Source organism: Magnolia sinica, chromosome 9 (assembly GCF_029962835.1).
Source record: "Magnolia sinica isolate HGM2019 chromosome 9, MsV1, whole genome shotgun sequence".
Classification (NCBI taxonomy): Eukaryota; Viridiplantae; Streptophyta; class Magnoliopsida; order Magnoliales; family Magnoliaceae; genus Magnolia; species Magnolia sinica.
Window position 1 is genome coordinate 87,460,273 of NC_080581.1, and position 23,745 is coordinate 87,484,017.

At 40.5% G+C, this 23,745-nt stretch overlaps 2 protein-coding genes across 2 annotated transcripts in view; both read left to right on the plus strand.

The window, feature by feature from the left end:
• LOC131255974 (uncharacterized) overlaps positions 1 to 23,745 on the plus strand; it is a 100,675-nt gene that overhangs the window by 56,228 nt on the left and 20,702 nt on the right. The window lies entirely within an intron of this gene.
• On the plus strand, positions 1,277 to 5,584 carry LOC131255326 (uncharacterized). The gene is made up of 4 exons (XM_058256026.1): positions 1,277 to 1,331; positions 1,598 to 1,668; positions 2,445 to 2,625; positions 4,140 to 5,584. The coding sequence occupies exons 1-4, from the start codon at positions 1,277 to 1,279 to the stop codon at positions 4,409 to 4,411; spliced, it is 579 nt and encodes a 192-aa protein (XP_058112009.1). The 3' UTR covers positions 4,412 to 5,584.

A 23,745-nucleotide genomic window follows, 5' to 3' on the forward strand; every position in this document is an offset into this window, starting at 1 on the left:
GTGTGTGTGTGTGTGTATGCATGCACTCACTTGTGCACTTTCACACATGTGTCATGGGCACAAAATCTAAATGGTCCATGTCATGTGGCACCCCATGAAATCCAGCCCAACTTTCCACCTAATTCAAAACTCTTGTAGGAGATAGCAAAAAGAGCCAAATCAAGAGATGAAATTGTTTTCATTTTCCATGACTCGCCAAAGTTTTAAATCAGGGTAAAAGTTGGGCCCTAAAGGTTTCATCAGATGTTGCACGGTTAAGATTTTATGCTCATATCTCATGAGATAAGTTCTCATGTGTTCTTGTGAGAACCAATTCATAGCTCGTGGGCGGGCATGCGAGTTCCTAATTACTGATAATTTGGTGTAAATAAGTAATAATTATTTACTTTTTATATTAACCGCTCGTAATATTTGATAGTTACCGCTTCTCAGAGGGTCATTCGGTTTGCATGATATCCATACCCGACCAGGTCACAAACTCCATGGCACCAACATCATGTATGTATTTTATCCACTCCATCCATTCAATCTGCAATATCATTTTAGGACGTAAACTGAAATGAGGGGCAGATCCAAAACTCAAGTGGATTACGTACACCAAAGGAAAAGGTGAGAATGACAACGGTCACCGTCGAAAATACTGTTTATCATGGTGTGGTCCTTGAGCTTTGGATCTGCTTTTTTCGTTCATGCTCTAAAATGATTTGAGAAAATGAATTTACAACCTGAATAAAACGCATACATTAAGGTAGGGGTTATAAAATTTTGACTTATAGGAGTTTGTGTTTTGCTGCAAACACGAAGTAAAATCCCACATATATTTCAAACGGAAGGCAATTTTCATTATTCTAATTTTACCACGGTTTACCTGAATTTCCAGCCATGAGATTTTATCAGTTTTGGGGCTGGGCTGGATTGGGCTTGGCCCCAACAACCATGATCCGTCCATTGCCAACTTAGAACAAGATGTTGGATATTTGCACAACGTTTAATGGTTGGGGCCAGGCCCACCCCTACCTGCCTATCCTCCATACTTAATTTGCACAACGTCCCACGTGATGCGTGTACCCACAAACGTACCGTGCCATCATGTGCATTGCATGTGAAGGCGTGGGCTGAGAGCGATGCATGTCGGTGCTTCAAAGCTCTTCGAAGCAAAAAGAAAAAAAGAAAAAGAAAATTTTAAAACCACCAGCGATTTTCAGCCAGCCGTGCAAACTAGATAAAAACACTGCTTCGTCCCTCATCTATAAAAGGAGGGGAATCCATCTCCGTAATGGCACCACAGTTAGGTTCCCGAGAAAAACCTGCATTTTGCGGGGGTTTGGAAAGTCTGTGAGGCTATCCAACATCTTGTTCTAAGTTGTAGGGAACATGAAGGTACGTTTTGCAACCTTCGATTACCCAAATATATATCTTTTAAGTAAAAGAAAAGGAGGAAAAAAAAAACATTTCCTCCTATTAATGGGAATCAAAGATTAGAAAAAATGATTCTTCTTCTTTTTTTTTTTTCTTTTTTTTTTTTTTGTGAATAATTTGATTATGCGAAATATTGTGTTTCAATGTATACTCACTGGGCGGAAACTTGCTTTTACAGCAAAGATAGTAATGCAAGTCCAGATGATTTGTGAGTGTTGCCGAAGGCAGGCCATGAAGACCGCTTCAGCAGTGCATGGTGACTAGCAATAAACTCCTTTTCTTTCTAGTAATTAGTTATTCTCTCATGATTTAATGTCATTTTAAGAAAATAAAAAATAAAAAAATCATGCATGTAATGTTGAAATCTTTCCAAAAAGAAAATAAAATAGTACAAGCCTTTGAGAAGAGTTCTTTCATTTTTTGAGTTTAAAAGTGCTGTCTCACGTTAGATAATTAAGATAAGAAGAAGGGATATGGAGTGCTTATAAAAAGCTTTGGACTTCACAATTTGGCTGTACATGTCGAGAGACTTCGTTTGTTAGTCTACTATATCCGTCGATCTCATCAAAGATCAACTATCTCAAAGAGAGCAATTTTGTCTACGCATAGAAATGACAAACAACCAAAGTCATCAAATTTTATTTTATTTGTGTTTTTACATAGCATTAGTTCTGAGATGAATATGTGATTCCAACACCATACTGCTCATATTTGGATGCTGATTTGCATGGTATGTGTTTAAGTTCACCTGCACTGGTGTGCTCGTATATGTAATATACCTCGGTAAGCCAACAAGCATCCTCTGTCTGCATTCTTGCCATGGCATACAAGTTTAGGTGAATTAAACAATGAGAAATATGTCCAAATGTAATGCAATCTATTGAATTGTGAATGCATCATGATGTATGTTAGCATTGTGAAATGTATATATACTATGTGAATAAATGAAACTTTGAAGTTTTGATGGCGCTGATATTTATGTTGTCCCTTCATTCAAGTCTATATGCCCTTATGAACAGGTTGAGTGGCATATAAACGTCACGGTGGGCCCTAGGAAGGTTTCATCTTCAATGATGGATGTCATTAGCACCATTGTTTCCTGTGGTGTGGTCCACTTGCTTCTTGGATTTTCTTTCTTTCTTTGCTCAAGCCCCAAAATGATCAGTCAAAATGGATGGACGGCGTGGATAAAAGACATACATCATGGTGAGCCCTGCAGACACCCTCCGAGGACTGAGTCCATCTTGGCAGGGGCAGGACAGAATCCACGTACATGAATGTAAAGCTAGTATTGTCATTGCATTGCATCGTACAAGAAGAAGCCGATATGCGTTGTATGAAAAGAATCCTTTGGACACTTGCGTGGGACGTGACTGGCACGAGAGAGAGAGAGAGAGAGAGAGAGAGAGAGAGAGCCATTTTTCGTATTACATGAATCATATTTCCAGCTTCATTAATTAAAATATATATTTTTATAATAAGAAATGATTAAGGAGTTAATTGGTATGATTGAGGCAGTGAAACAGAGCTCTCTGCAAAGCCTCACGCATGTGATTAGTGTGGCACATCTATGTAAGATCCAAGACATCCAACTGCCCTGGCTCAAAAACCAGTCTGGTACACTCATCAGGTGGGCCACAGCTTTCAAAACAAATGTACGGTTGGAAAAATATGGCCAAGATTTTCTAAGCCGTCCACCCATTTTTAACATTGCTGTCCAACCAGCCCGCCTTTTTTGCTAAAAATCTAAGTTGGAGCTACCTGAAAGACATCTTGCATCCTGTGCCCATGCGCCTCACCATGATGCATGTGTTTTATCCATGCTATCTATCCTTTATGCCATCTCTTTTTATGGCATGAGCCAAAAACTGAAGTAGATCCAAATCTTAAGTGGAACACACACAGGAAGTAATTTGTTGATTTAGTGTCCACGATTAAAAACTTCCTAGGGTCCAGCATAATGTTTATTTGCCATCCAACCTGTTGATAAGGTCACATATGCCTAGATTAAGGCAAAACACAAATATAGCTTAATCCAAAACTACTATGGCCTTCAAAATGTCTTCAACAATCAGCCTTCAATCTCCACTGTTTCGTATGGTGTGGTCCACCTAAGGTTTCGATCTGCCTAATTTTTGGGATCATACACTAAAATTATCTGGAAAAATGGATGGACGGCATGAATAAGAGACATACATCATTATGGGGCCCACAGAGAGCTTTGACATCAGCTATCAGGCTGAAGTTCGGGATACTAGCCAAACTGCGACCATTTGGATGCGCTGTCTTACACTCGCGGACGTGGGCTTACCCTAACTCATTAAAGTGATCTGAGGAGCTATCATAAGAAAAGTCAATCGCAAAATGTCCTTGCAATTTCACAAATTTATCGTTTCTATACAACCGTTTGCTTTCAAAATAGGTCCATACAAATATGAGATTTTACAATTATGAGGTCCATTTATGTAATTAAAGCACGTGGATTTGACATATAAACACGAATAAGGCCCCGTGTGTGTATTCTCTAACACATCCTACTGATTTGGTTTTCCACCATCTGGATGAGCCATATAACAAAGAATCCTGATGATTAGATGATCCTAGCCATCTAATCACTTCAATTGAGTGTGACCCATCAATTATTTCATGGTAGAAAACTCGTGTATTATCCTAAACATCCGATCATTTAAGTTTGACATAAGTTCTCCAATTTGATGCAGGTGTAATCTCGGTGGTGATAGAAGGGAAGGAACAAGATCAGGTTGTGGTGATCGGAGAAGGAGTTGATGCCGCTAAACTGGTATGCCGTATGAAGAAGAAGGTGGGTCACACAGTTCTAATCACGGTAGAAGAAGTGAAACCGAAAGAAGAAAAGAAGGAGGTGAAAAAAGAAGTGCCGAAGATCTGCACACCATATTGGCAGCCATATCCACAGTACGTTGTGGCATGTGAGCCCGTTTACTCATGTCGTGGTGAGTGTTCTCTCATGTGAGGGTATTTCTGATATTTTTGTATTTTTTGTGTTTTATCTATTGCTATACAAATGTGGTGTAGATTATGTTAGGATGAGCTTCGTTAAGCATGTAGAGGGGGCCCACCTACACACCACCGTATGTGCCAAAGTGGCACACGTGGTGTGAAATCCAAGCCATCCATTAGATGGGTCACACGTGCCTGTCCACCTGATGAATTGATGGGTCAAAGAAGTTTTTCTAAGCCATCCATTTGTTTCTAAAAACATTGCTTGGTTGATTAGTTGATTGGCCCGGTTCTTCCACTCGGTTTAGCTGGTGACCCCAACACCACCCAGCTAGCTGGTGGAAAAGCTCTGTTGGCTCCACTATGATGTATGTGATTTATCCACGCCGTCTATCCATTTTTTCAGTTCATTTTAGATCATGAGAATAAAAATTAAGCAAATCCTAAGCTCAAGTGGACCACACCCCATGAAATAGTGGTGGATTAAAGGCTTATCATTGAAAACTTCATGGAGGCCACCCCAACATTTATTTGCCATCCAACCTGTTCGTAAAGTCACATAAACCTGGATGAAGTAGAAACACAAATCATATTGATCCAAAACTTCCGTGGGCCCGAAGAAGTTTTCAATGGTTGGCATTCAGTCTCCACTATTTCATGGGGTGTGGTCTACTTGAGCTTTAGATCTTCTTACTTTTTATGCTTATGCCCTAAAATGATCTGGAGAAATGGATGGACGGCTGGATAAAACACATACATCATGGTGGGCCCACAGAGCTTTTCCACCAGCTAGCTGGTTGGTGTTGGGGTCACCACCCAATCCAAGTCTCTGATGTTTAGGCAGTGTAATCGACGCAATAAGTCTCACCTGATGGATGGCTTAGAACTCAATCATGTTAGATACGTTGGCATATTTAATGGTGTATAGATGGGCTCCCCTGCAAGGCATGGTTTTAAAATAATGAAAACTGGCCTCGGTTCAAAACCAGCCGAGTTGAGCAGACTCGGAAATTCAGGCAAGTTTCTCCAGTCCGATTTATGTAATATCTGAAAAGTTCTAGTAAGTTTTTGTCGAGTATGGATGAAATCTAGTCAAGTCGATTCCACTTGGGTAAGTTGGGTCTAGTCGTTTTGAGTTTTTAAACCATTGTATAAGGGCTTGTATTCATATCACCTTTCTGTAATTTATTTAATTTTAATTAAAGAAAGGACTTATTTGTATTGCAATTTATTTTCTTTTCGGTGCATGAACTACGAAGGATGGGATCCATATAACTACGAAGGATGATATATCTATATCCCTTATATCGAAGGATATATATATATATATATATATATATATAGAGAGAGAGAGAGAGAGAGAGAGAGAGAGAGAGAGAGAGAGAGATCACCACCAAAAGGTTGATTTGAGTATTTGGAACTGTGGCCCAAAATACCGGCGGTTGTTAAGCTATGTTGATAGCTGACTACCATTTCTAAACTGGAGGTTATCGATCCACATATGCAGCGCATAGTGTCATAGGTAGATGACACAATTCCGAATGTCTGTCCCTTGGGACATCTACCGTTGATCATAGACAAAAATTAAATGGATCAGACAATCTTACCCGTCTGATTTCACCTGTTGAATTGATACCCATGATTTTTTAAGCTGTTCATAAGCATCCAACCATTAAATGGTCAGAATAGTTTGATCTCTGTGTGGGTTATGATTTATTCACTGGACACCGGATATCACCATTGGATGATGTGGAACTGCCTACATAAATTCCACATGCATGGCAGATGATTCTCCATTTGGATGATGCATCCAAGAGAACGGTGTTCTATTGGACTCCTATGTACAGATGGGGTGACGGCCCGGTCATCCAGACCGTTGATCTGATGGTCCTTACTCTAGAAATATTAGGCCAACTTTAAAATTAAATTCCCCAACAAAAAAATTACATAAAAAATATATAAATAGGTGGTTTTAATTACTGTACCAGTAGCATCAGTGCATCAATTATTTGTTTATTCGTCACGTGGTAGTCACGTGGAGTGAAGTGGACCACATTCGCATCAAAGAATAGAAGTTGATGGTTGGTGATGGTGACGTTTCATGTATAAGCGCTAACCAATATTGTAGAGCCGTATGGTAGAGCCATCTCTCCACATGGCACACTGTGGAAGAGGAACTTATCAATCAGAACCATCCATCTAGTGGGTTGTACTGTAGATGGAATATGATTAGAAAAAAAAAAATAAAAAATTATTACATCTTTCAGATGACAGCCATTCTATTAGTGGCCTTTTAAGCAATGGTAGGAAACAAAAATGATCAACAGCCAACATCAGCAAGGTAATTAATGTCCAGAGAAGAAAGATGGAGATAGTTTCATGTCTATGGTTTTTGAGCCACAAGCCATCCTCGATAGGGCCCATTAGATGGACGTTATTGGCTTAACATCCTTCTTCCAAGTGTACCATTGAGAGACTATCCCTGAAAAATGCACACTTTGGATTGCCTTATTTTTAGGCTCATGCCTTAAATGAGCTAGCAAATTGGATAGATATTATGGATATAAAATACATACATCACGGTGGACCACCGCACTGAATCACCAGGGAGTCAGCTTCCACAGACATCTTAGGTGTCTATGGAAGGAGTCCTCTTGCACGGTACGGAAACGGATTGGCTACTCCCCTCCCACCTGCCAATGGCTGATGGTCGGTTCTCTGTAGGCCCCTCCATGATGTATGTGTTTCATCCATGCTGTCCATCTATTTTTCTAGATCATTTTATGGTACGAGATCAAATATTAGGTGTATCCCAATCTCAATTGGACCACATTATAGGAAACATTGTTGAATGAATGTCAACCATTAAAAAAATTGGGGGCCATAAAAGTTTTGGATGACCTAATAAACGGATTGGATGTCAAATAAACAGTACAGTGGGCCTTAGGAGGTTTTTTATGGTGGATATCCAATCACTATTGTTTTCTTGTGGTGTGGTCCACATGATATTTATATCCCTCTCATTTTTGGGATCAAGCTATAAAATGATATGTAAAAATGGATGAACGGAATGGATGAAACACATACAGTATGGTGGGGCCCAAGTAGTACCGACCATCTGCCACCTGGCTGGTGGCAGGGGGCGTAGCCAATCCGCCCTCGCACGGTACCATACTTGTACTCGCTTTGGTAAGCCAAGATGGAGACCACAAATCTTAAAAATCTGCCAGCATGCACACTTTCATACATGTGTTTATCAGGTGGGCCACACATATATAATTGCAAATAGTAAAACACCCAAAATCTGTGGGGCCCACCATATTATGTATGTGACATGCATGCATCCACTCTGTCCATGAGGTGAGAACCCTTATATCCATCTTTATAATCACCGTAAGCACAAAAAATCAGTCCAATAAAAAAACTGATCAGATGGGCCACCCCAAATGAAATTTTTAAAATTGTGCCTAAAACACCTCTAAATTCATGCTGCCTGGCCTACATCATCCTGATTTTTGTATCTTCCTTTCATCCTTGTGAGCCTCACCGGATTTACAGATTAGAAGGAAGATGCACAACGTGGTGGCACCAAATACGAACCTACAATTGATGTACAATCCCCACCTCCTTGGCCCATCATGATGTTTACATGCAGCCCAATAATGTGAAGATGACTTCCTCATGGTTGAAGGCAATACACAAATATCAGCCTACACGTTGCTTCTTATGGCGTGGCTCACTTGAGATTTGGATCTACCTTATCTATGGTTATCCTAAAATGAGCTATGGAAATGGATGGACAGAGTTGAAGTAACACAAACATCACAATAGTTACTTTAGAGATTAAGGCTACTGCAATTCGTCCTATGGTCTCAGAGTGCAAGATAAACAGTTGATGTTATGTAGGTGGGCGCAAACAACACTGACCTTAATCAAGACCACTCATATATCTTAGGTGTCTGTGGAAGGTGTCCCGTTACACTATGGTAGTCAAGATTGAATAGAATCCCATCTCGAAGGGTATTACCACATTTGTCGTGCTTGCAAGTTCATTGGATGGATTTTGGATCAATGTCTGTACCTTGTGAACACCAATCCCTTTCCCAAAAGGTGACTTGATCCTAACAGCTGAGTCCCTGCGAAAAATGCAATGGACCAGAAGAAGGTGCATATTGCCTGCAACTACGCTTGTTTGGTCAAGAGTCAATACAACATGACGGCTGAACCACACAAGCTACAAGCTAAGTAGACACATGCATGAACTGTCAAATATGTGCATGGACTGTCAAATAATTTATCTGGACCAACCATTTTTCATTGGTCGTGGTGAAAAACTTGGGCCTGACAGACGAATTTTTCCATCTGATCGATCGGTGCCACACAAAATTGACGGTATGGATCAAGGAAGCTTAAATTATCAACATGAATAATCCATTTGAGAGAGTCGTCCACATGGTATCTCCAAGGAACGATTTTGATCAAATGACACCAACCACCCATCCAGGGCTTAGCAAACCAATGGATCGGATCATAAGATAGTTCCCATGTCATGTAGTCCCAAATGGTGCAAATGCCCAAGGCAATTCATAAGCTGTGGCACAGGAAAATACCATGGCCAAAAAATCAGGCTGTACACTTGTGATGTTGGGGACGCAGCAAGCCCTTACATGACTTGTCTAGCAGGGAAGCAACCTTATATGATAAAAAATGAAAGTTCAAGAAACTACAAAGAATACACAAATTTTATATGAAAAAAATTCTTGCTAAATAAAATCACAGCATAAAGTGAAAAATAATTGTAACACCTCGGTTCCCGAAACCTAAGTATATTACTCATTTTCCAAAAACTCAAGTGTTAACCTTTAAAGATATCCAAATTCCATGTATATTTTTTTAAAAAAATACATATATATCAGAGTTAATAAACTAGCGGAATAGAAACAAATCATGTACGAGAGGGAGTCCAAATATACAAAACCAAATATTCAAATGGTTACCCAAAAACTTATACAAACCAATGTCTTAACTTTTACAATACATAATAGTACAAGTTAATTACAAGGGAAGTTAGCAATAGATAGTCGCAAGGTCATCTGGCTCCTCTTATTCCACATGAACATCAGTATGTGCATCATCTATGTCTCCTACACACTGGATACAGTTCGATAGCATCAATGGCTATCCCAATGAGGTATAACCCTTAAAATTTATCATATTATCAAGATAATTAAGCATAGTTATTAGAGATAATATATAACAAATATTACACAATGATTATTATGATAATCAAATAAGGTTCATCAAATACGCATTCATTAAATAAATTACATAAGATAATCTTGTTTAAATGCATGGATGCATGCACATACTCACAGACATGGGGATGCACATCTAACTGGCAAAAAGGTCGCCCGAGGAGAACTAGCCACCCACAAAAGTACTTAAAGGTACGCCCTAAGGAGAACTAGTCATCCGAAAAATACCATGCAATGAGGACACCCAAGGTGGACTAGTTTCTCAAAAAAGTACTCAAGGGTACGCCCTAAGAAGGACTAGGCACTTGAAAAAGTCTATGTAACAAGGACACCTATAACAGTACGAATGCACGAAATAATAATTTAGGATCACCAGTAAAATACTCTATGGTACAACCCATAGTGATCCAAGAAAACCCTCGTGTCTTACGTTGACCGCCCGGTAAAATTCGCATGCCATGAAAATGCATGATTAGCCCAACCATTATTATTCCAATTTCAAACAATCATTTTAAGAAAGCTCAAAGGTCACTGTGGGGGACTCGTCACCCAGCATAGGCCGATAGCTCAAGCATAGTGTCCCATTCCACCATCCATGTCTCATGAGACTATTAAACATAATGTTTTAAGGGTAGAACTCTCCAACTAGTAGCCAAACATTGTCTAACAAGTGAAAATTACCACCGCAAAGTTATATAAAACAATCCATTAAAGCCACATGGGACAATTATTCCATAAAAGCCGCAAGGGCCAATTATTCCACCTAGTGGTGTGATAAAAAAAAAAGATTATTCCCCAAAAGCCACATAAGCATAAGCGATCCACAAGATGGTAAGTCCATGACAATGAAATTCCATTTAATCTATCTGGCAGAAAGGCCACTAGTTCAAGGATTTCCACAAATACCATTAAATAACCGCAAGTGGCAAAACAAGCCAAGCATATTGTCAAAAGTAATTACACATGTAAAGTGGGATATTTGAGAACTATCACATATTCATATTTGAATGTAAATCTAACCATCAGTTATTATAAGGAATTACTCAAATAGAAACTAGCATTTATCATCAATTTTACAGAGTATTATATTAGGCAATAGATGAAATAAACGAACTATGCTAAATATCAAGATGTAGAAAAGTTTGAAGGGTGATCCTCACCTTAGGATGTGGGTACTCTTCTCGCTTGATTAGAAAGTACTCTAAATGAGGGATTTGGGAAAAACACAATTCCCTATAAACACATTAACACACTAATTCAATTAAACATTACTCAACCCTAATTCAAATGAAAAATATAATGTTGAGAGATCGATCCACCCACACTCAACCATGGAAGCGACTCAATTTCCAAACCAACTCCACGTGAGCTAGAATTAACACACACAAAGAAACCTAAACGGGAAAGTTTAACATTTTGATTCCAAGTACGAATTTAAGACTTAATAACTTTATTCAACTAAGTTTAATATGTAATTACAAGGAGTTCGCTCACCTTGTTTATTCCTACTTTGATCTGAACTTGGAGGCTAGGATCTGAAGTACCGAATGATGAGATGTTGAAGTTGTTGAGGGTCAAATATTACATATTAGACCCCAGTTATTACCTGATTTTACAAGGATGATACTGTTTAACGCCTTGTTTTAATCGCGTTTGTGATGCAAGGTGTATTTAGGAGCGTGGACTGAAAAAGGGTACTAAAAGCATGGATTTGACACTCTGAAGTCACTAATGTAAGGGACGGACCTCAGGGGACCAAGATCGAAGAAATTACATGCTAGATATTCAAGAAAATCAGGCCAGTCATGTTAAACGGGCCCGAAAATTGTCCAGAATGCAAGATCACAGGGTTTCCACCATCCGTTCTGCTCGAAACTTTATATATGGCCTGAGGACCATAAATTAACCGTACAAGTTATATTTTAACTCTTAGATCCCTGTGGAAGTGTCCCAACGGACAAATTAGTCCATAAACTGTCGATTTTGGGCCCACTTGATCTCTGGATATGCCTAAATTTTGGACTCAACGCCTTAAAGGATGTGACAGAATGGATGGACGGAGAAGATTTCATACATGCATTACCTTGGGATCCATACACGCGACGCGTGTATACGGTATGTATATGGCCGCCGCGCACCTGATTGCATTCTCGGTCAAGGGGTCTTTCACCCATGGTTTCAAAAAATGTGAAAACTAGCCAGCGTCTCTACGTAGGCAGCCGTTTTTGGCTAGTGGGCCCCACCCATCACATATTTTGACAATCATAGCCGTCCATATGCTCCGTATGGTGGCCAAAACCCCGTACAAGCTTTCCTTTTTGGCCAATTCACCGTGGTCACGAGATTCCCACAGTCAAGGGTAGGATGAACGGTGAGTTGGTTTAATACAGTGGACTGCACCAAAACCAGATAAAAATCACTCCTCCCCGACTGGTTTTTCGTCAAGAATTCAATGGACGGGGTGGATTTTATTAAAAAAATATCACTGTGGGGCCCACCGAGCATGACAGCGTAGGTCCCTTGCGTCGGTTACGCAGTCCGCACAACCGGATGCTGTGGGCCGGTTCGGTGATCAAGATCGTGGTCGGATACATGATCCAGACCGTTTAGAAGTTGCAAGAGGAGGTCTTAAACCCCACCATGAAGTCAGATTTCAAGAACAAGCGTCGAGCACAAGAAGTTCCTGCACAAAAAAAAAAAACAGAGTGCGTGCATTCACTTCTTTACTACGTAAGGAGAGCTGCGTAAAGCTCCAAACCGACTCCGCTCAACCCACTTCCCTTCTCTATAAAAGGAGAAGAAAGAGAGAGGCAGTGATCCATCTTTTGGAACGGGAAGGAGCAGGCCGTGCAGCCGTGGAGGCAGATCCATCCTTGCATCTGACGTGAGGAAGAGAAGAGAAAGAGATTGCATGGAGTGGTTGTCTTCATCAGAGTTTTTATCTCCCTTCCCTTAACGGTTTTTATTATAATTTTTTAAGAGATTTTAGTTGATCATGCTTATGATTAGCTAAACCTCTTAGCTAGGGCTAAGAGGTGCAGCTTGTAGCATGATTAGGATGGTAGTTTTAATTTAATTCATGGTTATTGAACTCGATCTTATGGATTCTAGCTTGATTTTTAAGATATATTTTTAGTTTTTAATGGTTTATCGTGACTCAAATTACTGTCGATCTACAATAACTTTGAGTATGTTCTTTTCATTATGAGATTATGAACTTAGGAGGCCCTGTTGTTCACCATTGTCTCCTGGGTATGGTTGGGTGATGGAACCCTTCCTAACTTTCATAATTCTCTTGTAATTGGCTGTGAGATTGGTAAATTGTTGTTGTTTACCATAGTCTTCTAGACATAGTTCAGTAATGGAATCACTTCTAAATCTTCACCATTCTTATCTATTGATGATTAGATCCATGAGAAGTTCAGAGATCTGACAAATCTCTTCTTACCAACTGGATGAAGATGAGACTCGAAGTCCAGTTGAGTTCATGAATCAAGCGTAGATCTCCATGATCTCTACAAGTGGATCCTCTGAATCCCTAGTTTCCCACCTTTGATTTCTACAAATTTTACATTAATATTCTCACCATTACTCCCTCATATTCATTCAACTTAGATTTCATCTTACTCTAGTTCTAGTTCTGGTTATTTTCATATTACGTACAGGTTTCAGTCCCTATGGATTCGACCTCGGTCTTACCGAGTTTATTACTACATCACAACCTTATACTTGGGGTGTGAACAAAAGTGAATCAGCCCCACAAGACGTTTGACTCCTCAGGCCCAACTTAGTCAACTCAGTTTAGCTCGGCAGCCCACTACTCTCTCACCCTCTCTTTCTTCTTCTTTCTTCTCCTTTCTTTCTTCCCTTTGTTGTGTTCTCTGTTTCTCCTTGCTGGAAAGTCCAGCAGCTTGCTGGACTCAGCCAAACTCAACCCAACTCAACAAAACTCGGACCAACTCGCCACAATCGACTCGACAACGAGTCAATGAACTCGGTTTGTGTCAAGATGGAGCAGCAACATCGACTCTTCCCTCCCTTCTCTATCTTCTTTCTTCTTTATTTTCATTTTCTGGAAGATGTCCAGCAATGCATCCTCAAGCCGACCCAACTCAGTTCCAGTCGAGTTGAGTCGACCCAGTGCGACACCAACGGTGCGACAGGGACGCACACGCCCCTCCTCTCTTCTCTCATTTTCTTCTCTTCTTCTTTTTCTTCTTCCATTCTTCTTGCTTCTCTTTGATATTTCTCTGTTGGAACGACCAGGTGAAGTCCTGGACTTGGCCTAGACTCAGACTGTCTCGCAACTCGATCCGAGTCAGCCAATGCGGAAGGAAGAAACAATGCACCTTTCTTTCTCTCTCTAACTTTTTGGGCTTCATTGGGATGTTTCCCAAATTGGAAAGGGAGCTTTTATAGCTACCCCAAGTAGCTTCCAAAATTTTCGAGCGTAACTAATCACAAGATTAGTTACAACCGCTCGCTCTAATCAAGAGTGCTACAGACAACAGCTTAAGATCTGGCATGCATGGTCAAGATCTAATGATATAGATGATCTTATGATCATATGGCCCATCAAAATGATGTATTTGATCAAAAAATAAGGCCCATCCCCCTGATGATGGGTGTCTTGCTCAGACAGAGAAGATGAGGTGGCCACACATGGTGATTCTTCATTTACGGCCCTATCCTTTGATCTGGTGCTTCTGGACGGATTGGATGGGTCCAATGACCACTGTGGGACCCACCGCATGCTGCCAAAATCCTTTTACTAATGACTGTTCTCGATATTTTTGGCCGCAGCGGTTTCTCGTGTGGCACGAATTTCTCGTTGAAACTTCCCATTCCGTTCATAAGGGTTGCTGCGTACCCTAAGACGGATGTCTCCGATGCATCCGGAGTGCCTTTTAGAAGCTTTCCAGTGGCTAGGATTGATCCTTTCCTTTAACGGAAAGATTCTTTCCGCCTTTTCTTCTATTTAAGGAAAAGAACCCTAAAAGGAAACAAACGGAAGGCTGGGATGTTTCCAAATAAATGGTCAAGATGAGAGAGAGTAGGCACTTGTGAATTGCTAGCAAGGCAATAGAAATGGATTTCTAATTTCGAAAACAAACGCACGCACCGACCTGCTTATACCGGAGATCGTGTGCATGCACACGTGTTTCTACAGTAGGAGCGACTAGGGTTCGGTCGGATCTCTCGTCCAAAGTAGATGGACAGTTTGGATCTCTTATACAGTTGCAAAAGGTGGGCCATGATCATCGTACATGGACGTTGCCTGTTTGAATCTGCTTTGGCAGGGAAACACCTTTTTCAAATTGCCATCAGGTCAGCCCTGTTTGACCGGGCTAATCGGTCCAATGTCGCGCGGGTACACCCGATTACGTGCACACACTCCCAAAGGTGGGGTCCACAATGATTCTTAGTGGAATCCACCCCATTCATTTACTTTAGAGATCTCAATTAGGGCATCTAATCAAAGATCAGACAACTCCAAGGCTCAGGTGGGCCACACTAAGTGATAATTGGGTTTCATTGTGTATTTTTGTTGATTGGATGGTCAGATCATCTCCAGTCTGATACTCAGGCTTCCTATGGATTCCTAGTCAATTCTAGATGGAACTTAACGGCCGGTTAGGTGATGATTAGTTAGCTTATGTGTTTTAGGTGTGATTTGATCATCAGGCTATTTAAGAACATGTTAAATGGTTGATTTATTATAGGATAGTTCATCGACGATTCAGAAGTCCCTTAGGTGAATCTAATAATAAATTTTCCTGATGATCAAGTCCATCACCGTACGATATGGAGTCTAAACCTAGTGATTGATCTTGAATCTCGTAGTTGGTTTACAATTCCAACTGTTGGATCTTGTGATCCAGTAATGCAAGTGTTTCGGACTCACTCGTCACTACTTCTAGGTGTCTTAAAGACTGTATAAGTAGAGATCTAACCACTGATCTTATACTTAAGGGTTAGATGACTCAATCTATGGATGCAGGGTTACCCCTAACAGTCGAGTTTAGGTAAGAGTGTGTGAATGTTCACATAAATCGAGCTTGCGTTTATACTAACTTAGGTTCTCATGGTAACACCCGAGTACTAAAAAGTATAGGGTGTTACAATAATCCACTATACTTAGAAAGTTATAAGAGATTGAACAACTATACAGATATGTGCAGGGTATTAACTTAGATTGTTTTTCTAAATCTGCTCACGATTTAACAGTTCGAATGCCACAAATCTGGATATATAAGACTGGATATAGACAACTAACTTAATTAAGTTTTTTATTAATTTCAGAAATATTCACGCATTTCATGTATTGGCCTTACGAGTCCAAGTTGAGTGATTTGAGACATGATCTCAGCTCGATGTCTCACGATGATGTCAAGCCCACTAAGATAAACATATTTCTATAATGCCAGGTTTAGTGGCCCACTAACGAGCGGTCTAGAGGTTGTTTGGATTATCAATGCATTTCTTAAATGAATTGGATAGCGAGATTTCTTATGTGAGATGATTAAGGTTTGTATTAGATAAGTTAATATTATGGCATATTCGCAAATAACAAAAATGACGATTCGATCCTAATTACCCTAAACCGTTGGTTTTTAGGCTAAAGGAGTAACTAGGTCAGTTTGGTTTGTAAATTAATATCCGACTCCTAGTTGTCTCAGCTTTTGGTATATCTTTATTTAGTTACATTTGTCTTGACTAGTCGGTGATAGGTCGGCTAGATTTGGGCCGTGGATGAACAAATCACGAGGCTAGACTCGATGTTTAAGTGATCGGGTGGATTCATTGGCTTCCTACAGTTTATTAATTGGATTTGTATGGCTCTTTACTAGTACCACCCATGTATACAATCACATCAAGCATTAAGGGTTAGTAAGTAACAACGTAAGCTAATTATAGCAAAATAAAAAAAAAATTAAGGGTTTTTGAAAATCCAAAATAGTAAAAAACAGGGACTTTACAGGGCCACACAAGTGAAACAAATGTTGGAAGCAGATTGCTTGATTACCCCAATAGGCGCTTTGGGGCAGGACATGATGTATGTGTTTTATCAATGCTATCTATCCACTTCTGCCAGCTCGTTTTAGGGCATGACTCTCATATGAAGTTCCAGATCTCAAGTGGACTACACCACGGAAAAAAGTGATGATTGAATTACTACCATTAAAAACTTCTTGGGGCCACGATACTTTTGGATAAAGCTGATATTTGTCTTCTTCCTTCATCGAAGTCTGTGTAACCTTATGAACTGGTTAGATGGCAAATAGGTGTCATTATCCCCACTATTTCCATGGTGTGGTCTTCTTGAGCTTTGGATCTGCTTTATTTATGGGCTCATATGCTAAAATGAGATGGCAAAAAAGATTAATGGCATGGATAGAAAACACATATATCATAATGGACTCCATACTGCATGGTCACTAGGAAATCCACTTCTATAGACATATGATGTTACATAAGTGGACCCATACAACATGGACCTTAATTAGGACCACTCATACATCGTAGGTATCCGAGGAAGGTGTCCACTTGCACAATGGTAGTCAAGATCGGGTAGAATCCCATATCTGGGAGTATTATCATACTTGTCCTGCTTTGGTTGGCCAAGATAGAGACCATAAACTTTGAAAATCTACCTTTGGTACTCTCATGCGTGCAAGTGCATTGGATGAACAATATCCATTTTGGATCAATGCGTGGACTATTTGAACACCAATGTCCTTCCCCAAAAGGAAACTTGCCTGCTAGCAGTTGTGTCGTCTAAAAGAATGCAACGTACCAGTGCGTATAGATTGTTTCCCATGGAGCTATGGAGCTATTGAAAGCCCTTCACTACAATAACATAACCGATAGCGAATTATGATAGCGAATCATTTTCTCTTCCATGTATAGTTAGATATTGTATTTACTTTCTATACATGTATAGCAAAATTCTTTTCCACATATAGTATGTACATATCTATAAATGACTTGTTTCTTTGCAAACCTATCAATGAGAAGAGCTAGAAGTACTCCTTCCTTTATCCCCTCTTGCTACTCAACCTATAGTCGATCCATTCCTTCCAGAGGTATGTTGATATAGCTGAACTTCACATCCTCCTGATAGACTTATTTGTTATATGCCTTTTGTCATTGAGTCTATTTTTGTTTCCACATCTTATTCTCATGCTCCTATATACGAGTGTTGGATGGATGCCATGACAAAAGAATTATAAGCTCTTGCAAATAATTATACATGGGATCTTTTTCATCATCCCCATGATCAGTAAATGATTAGAAGTAAATGGTTATAATCGATAAAGCTCAAATCAGATGGAACCCTTGATTGTCACGCCCTCAACCCGGGGACGGACAGCTTCCGTGATGCCCCGAATTCGGTACTCGACTTCCATACATGATCAGTAAATGATTAGAAGTAAATGGTTATAATCGATAAAGCTCAAATCAGATGGAACCCTTGATGGATACAAGGCTCGTCTTGTTGCACAAGGATATAAACAAGAATATGGTATTGACTATGAAGAGACATTTTATCCAGTTGTAAAAATGAAGTTTGTCCAAACACTTCTTGTACGTTGCAGCTACCCGTGATTGGCATATTCGCCAAATAGACGTAAAAAATACATTTCTTTATGGGGATTTACAGGAGATAGTATTCATGGCCCAACCTCACGATTTTACAAGTCCGAAAATTTTGGTTTGCAAGCTTCGTAAAGCATTATATAGACTAAATTAGAATCATCATGCTTCGTTTCTTCAGCGTTTCCATGAGGTTATAATTATATTTGGGTTTGAACAAAGCAGTCCTGATCCATCCTCTTTACTCAGTCATCCTCTCATGATATTATTATCCTGCTAGTTTATGTTGATGATTTACTTCTCACTGGAAATGATAAAGCTGGAATAATGAAATTTGAAAATGTTCTTTAGTCATCCTTTCACATGAAAGATCGGGACAATCTATGAAAGATTGGGACATTCTATCATACTTCCTAGGTTTGAAGTCTCTCATACCGATTGAGGTATACTTGTTAGCCAGCGTAAATATACACAGGATCTCCTCAATCTCGTCAATCTATCTAATCAATGCATCATCAAGACCCTATTCACAACCCCAAGTGTAGGGTCGCAATGTAGTAATAATCTCGGTGAGACCGAGGTCGAATTCACAGGGACTAATCTCGTGTGTTTTCTAAGAGCAACTAGAACTAGAACTAGAATAAGATGAAAACCTAAATCTGGAATAAGTGAGAGAATAATTGTGAAAAACTTGTGAAATTTAAAAGTGAAAAACTAGGGTTGATCAAAGATCCACTTGTAGAGATCAGGGAGATCTATGCTTGATTCACGAACACAACTGGAATCAGAATCCTATTTTTATCAACTTGTCGAGTTGCTGGAGTTCGGAAGATTGTCAACATCCCTGAGGAAAGGGAAGGGATCACGCATAAAGGAACGCGAAAGAAACTCGATGGCTTCTTCGAATATCTCCTCCATTATTTTGATTAAAAGAGCAAAGAAATCCATGAATGCTTAATTAAGGTGTTGCAAGAAGGATTCTAGTTCGGATTAGCTTGTCAAAGTAATTTGAAACCCAAGTACCACTTTTATAGGCTGGTCAACTAATGGTTAAGGCACTGATTCTGAAGGGTTATGCTGATTCCAAAGGGATTACGAGGAACTAGTGACATTAATGCAATTTTTTGAAAAAGAATGGTGCTGATTCCGAAGGGTTGCGCTAAATCTGAAGGGAAGGGTCGTGGATATGACGAACAATGGGTCGTGGTTGTTATTCACAGTGGATCGTGGTTGGGAACCACGACCCAGTGTGTATGACAACAACGACCCTGTCGTGTGATCGTGGTTCACATGCACATTAGATTGTGATTTTTATCCACTATGGATCGTGGTTGTCATCCAACGTTAGTTGGATCGTGGATCGAGGGAAAACAGAATGACAACCACGACCCACATAACATGAGAACCACGACCCATATAACACGAGAACCACGACCCATATAACATGAGAACCACGATCCATGTTATATGGACCTTCTCAACAGAGTTTTTCAGCTCGTTGGGTGCCCGTTGAAGAGAACTGTTCTTCATATTGTATTGTAATTATGATCTAGTTGTCATGTTATATGGGCCATGATTGTCATGTTATATGGGTTGTGGTTTCCCATGGAGTTGTGGTTGTTACGTTATATGGGTCGTGATTGGTATGTTATATGGGTCATGGTTGTCATGTTATATGGGTCGTGGTTGTCAGTTGATTTCCTGTGGTGTGTTCCACCTTAGATTTCTATCCATCTCATTTTTGGGATCAAGCCCTGAAATGATCTGTGAAAAAACAGTTAGACAGTATTCTGACCAGAGAAGTGAGAGTGCAGCTTTAGAAAACAATAGTAGTTGCGAGGAGAGTTTTACTCTATCCTTTACAACTAAAAGAAAACACTCTTCAAAAGTAATAACCAGTGATGATGAGAGTGAGGAGGATGATAATATCCCTATTTGCAAACTTAAGTGGAAGAAACTTGCAGAATCTTGCGCAGCTCTGAGCTTCTCTTCTGGCAGTGACTGTGTTATATATATGGGTCATGGTTGTCATGTTATAAGTGTTATGGTTTTCATGTTATGTGGGTCATGTTTTGCATGGGTCGTAGTTTCCATGTTGCATAGGTCGTGGTTGTCATGTTATAAGGGTCGTGGTTTTCATGTTATATGGGTCGTGTTTTGCATGGGTCGTAGTTTCCATGTTACATAGGTCATGGTTGTTATGTTATATGGGTCGTGGTTGTCATGTTATATGGGTTGTAGTTGTCATGGATCGTAATTATCATGTTATGTGGGTCGTGTCATGGATCGTAGTTATCATGTTATGTGGGTCGTGGTTGTCATGTTATATGGGTTGCAGTTGTTGCATATTCACCACGACCCATATAACATGACAACTACAACCCATTTAATATGACAACCACGACCCATACCTCATGACAACCACGACCCTTATCGCATTACAACCACTTGATGCGACCTATACTACTATACAGATATCGTTTGCACGACATCTATGCATGTTATGTACTAACTTTGATGGATGGTAAGGATCTTACAACCACGACTCTTACCCATTACGATCATGACCCTCGTGATTGTCATGTAATATGGGCCGTGGTTCTCATTTCTTGCTCGCAGATTGCATGATAACCACAACCCATACATGCACATAAGATACTAGTTTGCATGGGTTGTAGTTGCCATATTATATGGGTCGTGGTTTTCATGTTGCATGGTTCGTGGTTTACAACGTGTTCACTTCTTTTTCTATGAAACCATTGATACCATAGCTTAAGGCCCCACAATGGGGTGATCGGATCCATTCACCTTGTCGGCCAGCTCGCCCCGGGCATAAAATTTCCTGACTTGGGCAATATCCATTTCTAACAAACATCACAGTGAGCCTAAAAAGTTTTTACAGTCACCATAATTTTCTATTTCTTGCCCACACGAGCACCAGATCAGGATGATTTTGGGCCCTACCCCTAAAATGACACGACAAAAAGGATGGGCGGCATGGATTATACACATATATCAATGTGGGCCCATATGGGTCGTTGTTTGCATGGGTCGTAGTTGTTATGTTATATGGGTCGAGGTTTTCATGTTGCATGGATCGTGGTATCCACGTATTCACTTCCTCTTCTACCAAACCATTGGTACTATAGCTTAAGGCTCACAATGGGGTGATCTGATCTATTCACCTTGTCAACTAGCTCGCCGTGGGCCCATAAATTCCTGACATGGGCAGTGTACACTTTTAACAAACATCACAGTGAGCTTGAAAAGTTTCAACAGTCACCATTATTTTTTATTATGTGGGCCACACGAGCACTGGATCAAACTATATTTAGGCCTATCTCTAAAATGACATGGCAAGAAGGATGGGCAGCATGGATGAAACACATACATGGTGGTGGGGCCGATAGACCACCGAGCACCCGCCATTGGCTGGTGGTAGGGCTGTACACGAACCGGGCTAGCCCGATTAACTCGCTCGACTTGGCCCAAAAAAGCTTGACTCGGCCTGACCCGGAACTGAGTTCGGGTTGAGACGGGCCATTTTCTTTGGTCCGAAACTGAGTTCGGGCCGAGTTTGGATAGGTTCCAGTTTGGCCCGACTCAGCCTATATATATATATATCCTAAATTCTTACCCAATTACCCTAACCATTTACAGCAATCCAGGCTGTCCAAATCATAGGTCCCTTTGTAGATAGAGCAAAGTTTCAAAAATCTATGACAAAAGCCCTTCCCAACAATCAAGGCCATTTAAGTTACCTGCCAAAGCCCTTTCCATGGAGTAGATGAAGCAGAGTCAAAAAATCAAGGTCATCCAAATCGTGGGTTCGAAACTGGCCCGAACTCGCCCAATTGCTGACCGGGCCGGCTTTGGCTGGACAAGTTGGCTCGGTGACCGGGCCGGGCTGGGTTCGGGCTGGTTTGGCTAGTGACCGGGCCGGGCTGGGTTGAGCCCATTTCGCTCGGTTCGGCCCGATGTACACCCCTAGCTGGTGGTAGAGGGAGTAGTCAATCCATTACTTTCTCAGATTTTGAAAAAGAAGGTAACTTCTTATTCACTCTAGGACCGTGCTACTTTTGAACCAAGGACAGGGGCATTTTGGTCCAAGTAATTTTCGAAAGCTTGTCAGAAGGCCACTCTTGGGATATATGGAACGTCGTAGCTTTCTAGGTAATTTGCCCAAACTTCAAGGTTAGTACGGTCAAAATCCCATTTTAAGGGACCCCAATTCCTTTTTTATTTTATACATTTGACACTATTTTCAAAGTGCAATTACATAGATTTTTTGTCTCTCAAACAAACACCCACAAAAGTTATCATTAGCTATTTACTTCCACTTATATAGGTAATTAAAATGACATATTTGTATAATATAATCCCGACCATGCATAAGACTCAGACGAGGATGGAGAAGCAGGTTCATGTCAGGTTATGATGATTTGAGCACAAGCCTGACCTGAAAATTGGTTGAGCCATACATCTGATCAGGCATGTTGGGTTGGGAGTAGATAGGTGCGGCTTGCCTCAATCAGGACAGTGAAGCCCTTATCTTGGGTCCCACCTTCTATATCCATACCGTCTATCTGTTTTGCCAAATCATTTTAGTGGAGGATCTCAAAAAATAACCAATTCCAATTCTCAAGTCAAACATACTATAGAAAACAGTGATGACTGAGCATCAATGAGCCACGAAAGTTTTGGATGAACCTGATATTTTTTTCTCCTTCATTCAGAGTTGAGTGAGCTTGTCAATAGTTTGGATGACAAATAAACATTATAGAAACATCACGGTGGGCTCCAGGAAGTTTTTATGGCAGGGTGTTCATCACCACTGTTTCGTTTGGTATGGTCCACCTTAGATTTGGATTTCTTTGCTTTTAGGGTGATGCCTTAAAATTATCTAGCAAAACAGACGGACGGCATGGACATATATAAATATTTACATCAAGGTGGGCCCCACGATAAGGGACGAACCATCTGTGATGGGCCGGGCCGCACCTAATTCGCTTCCCGTAGCGTGGGCCGGCAACCCGCGGTCAACCATCTGCGTTACCCTTTCAAACCAAAAAAGGGTAGCGTTGACTAGAATGTTCTAGCCCCTAACATTTCGTTATTTCGCTAACTATAAAACTACGCGGCGCAGTAGCACCCTAAGCTACGGTGGTACCTCATAGAAGTGGGGTCAGAATGATGTATTCATCAAATCCAACCCACTCATCAGATGCGTGATCTAAAGTTACCTGCACTGCCCAAAACTCATGCCAATTCAAAGCTGAGGTGAGCAATACAACAGAGAACAAGTTGAGAGTAAATTCCTACCGTTGATTAGAACAGATTCCACCGTGTAGTATATCTACAATCCAATCCATTCATCTATTTCATCTGGCCTGGATTAATGGTTAGGACCAAAATCAGGTTGTTTTACAACTCGGGTGATCTGTAGTGCAAGTCAAGGGTGAAAATTTCCCTCTTCCCGACAACACGGGTAACG

What these genes read in the sequence shown, in the direction of transcription:
- LOC131255326 (XM_058256026.1), top strand. Translation starts at nt 1,277, where the DNA reads ATGGCACCACAGTTAGGTTCCCGAGAAAAACCTGCATTTTGCGGGGGT. An exon ending in ATTTTGCGGGGGTTTGGAAA is followed by an intron (nt 1,332 to 1,597) that starts GTCTGTGAGGCT and finishes TTGCTTTTACAG; the next exon opens with CAAAGATAGTAATGCAAGTC. An exon ending in GATAAAAGACATACATCATG is followed by an intron (nt 2,626 to 4,139) that starts GTGAGCCCTGCA and finishes AATTTGATGCAG; the next exon opens with GTGTAATCTCGGTGGTGATA.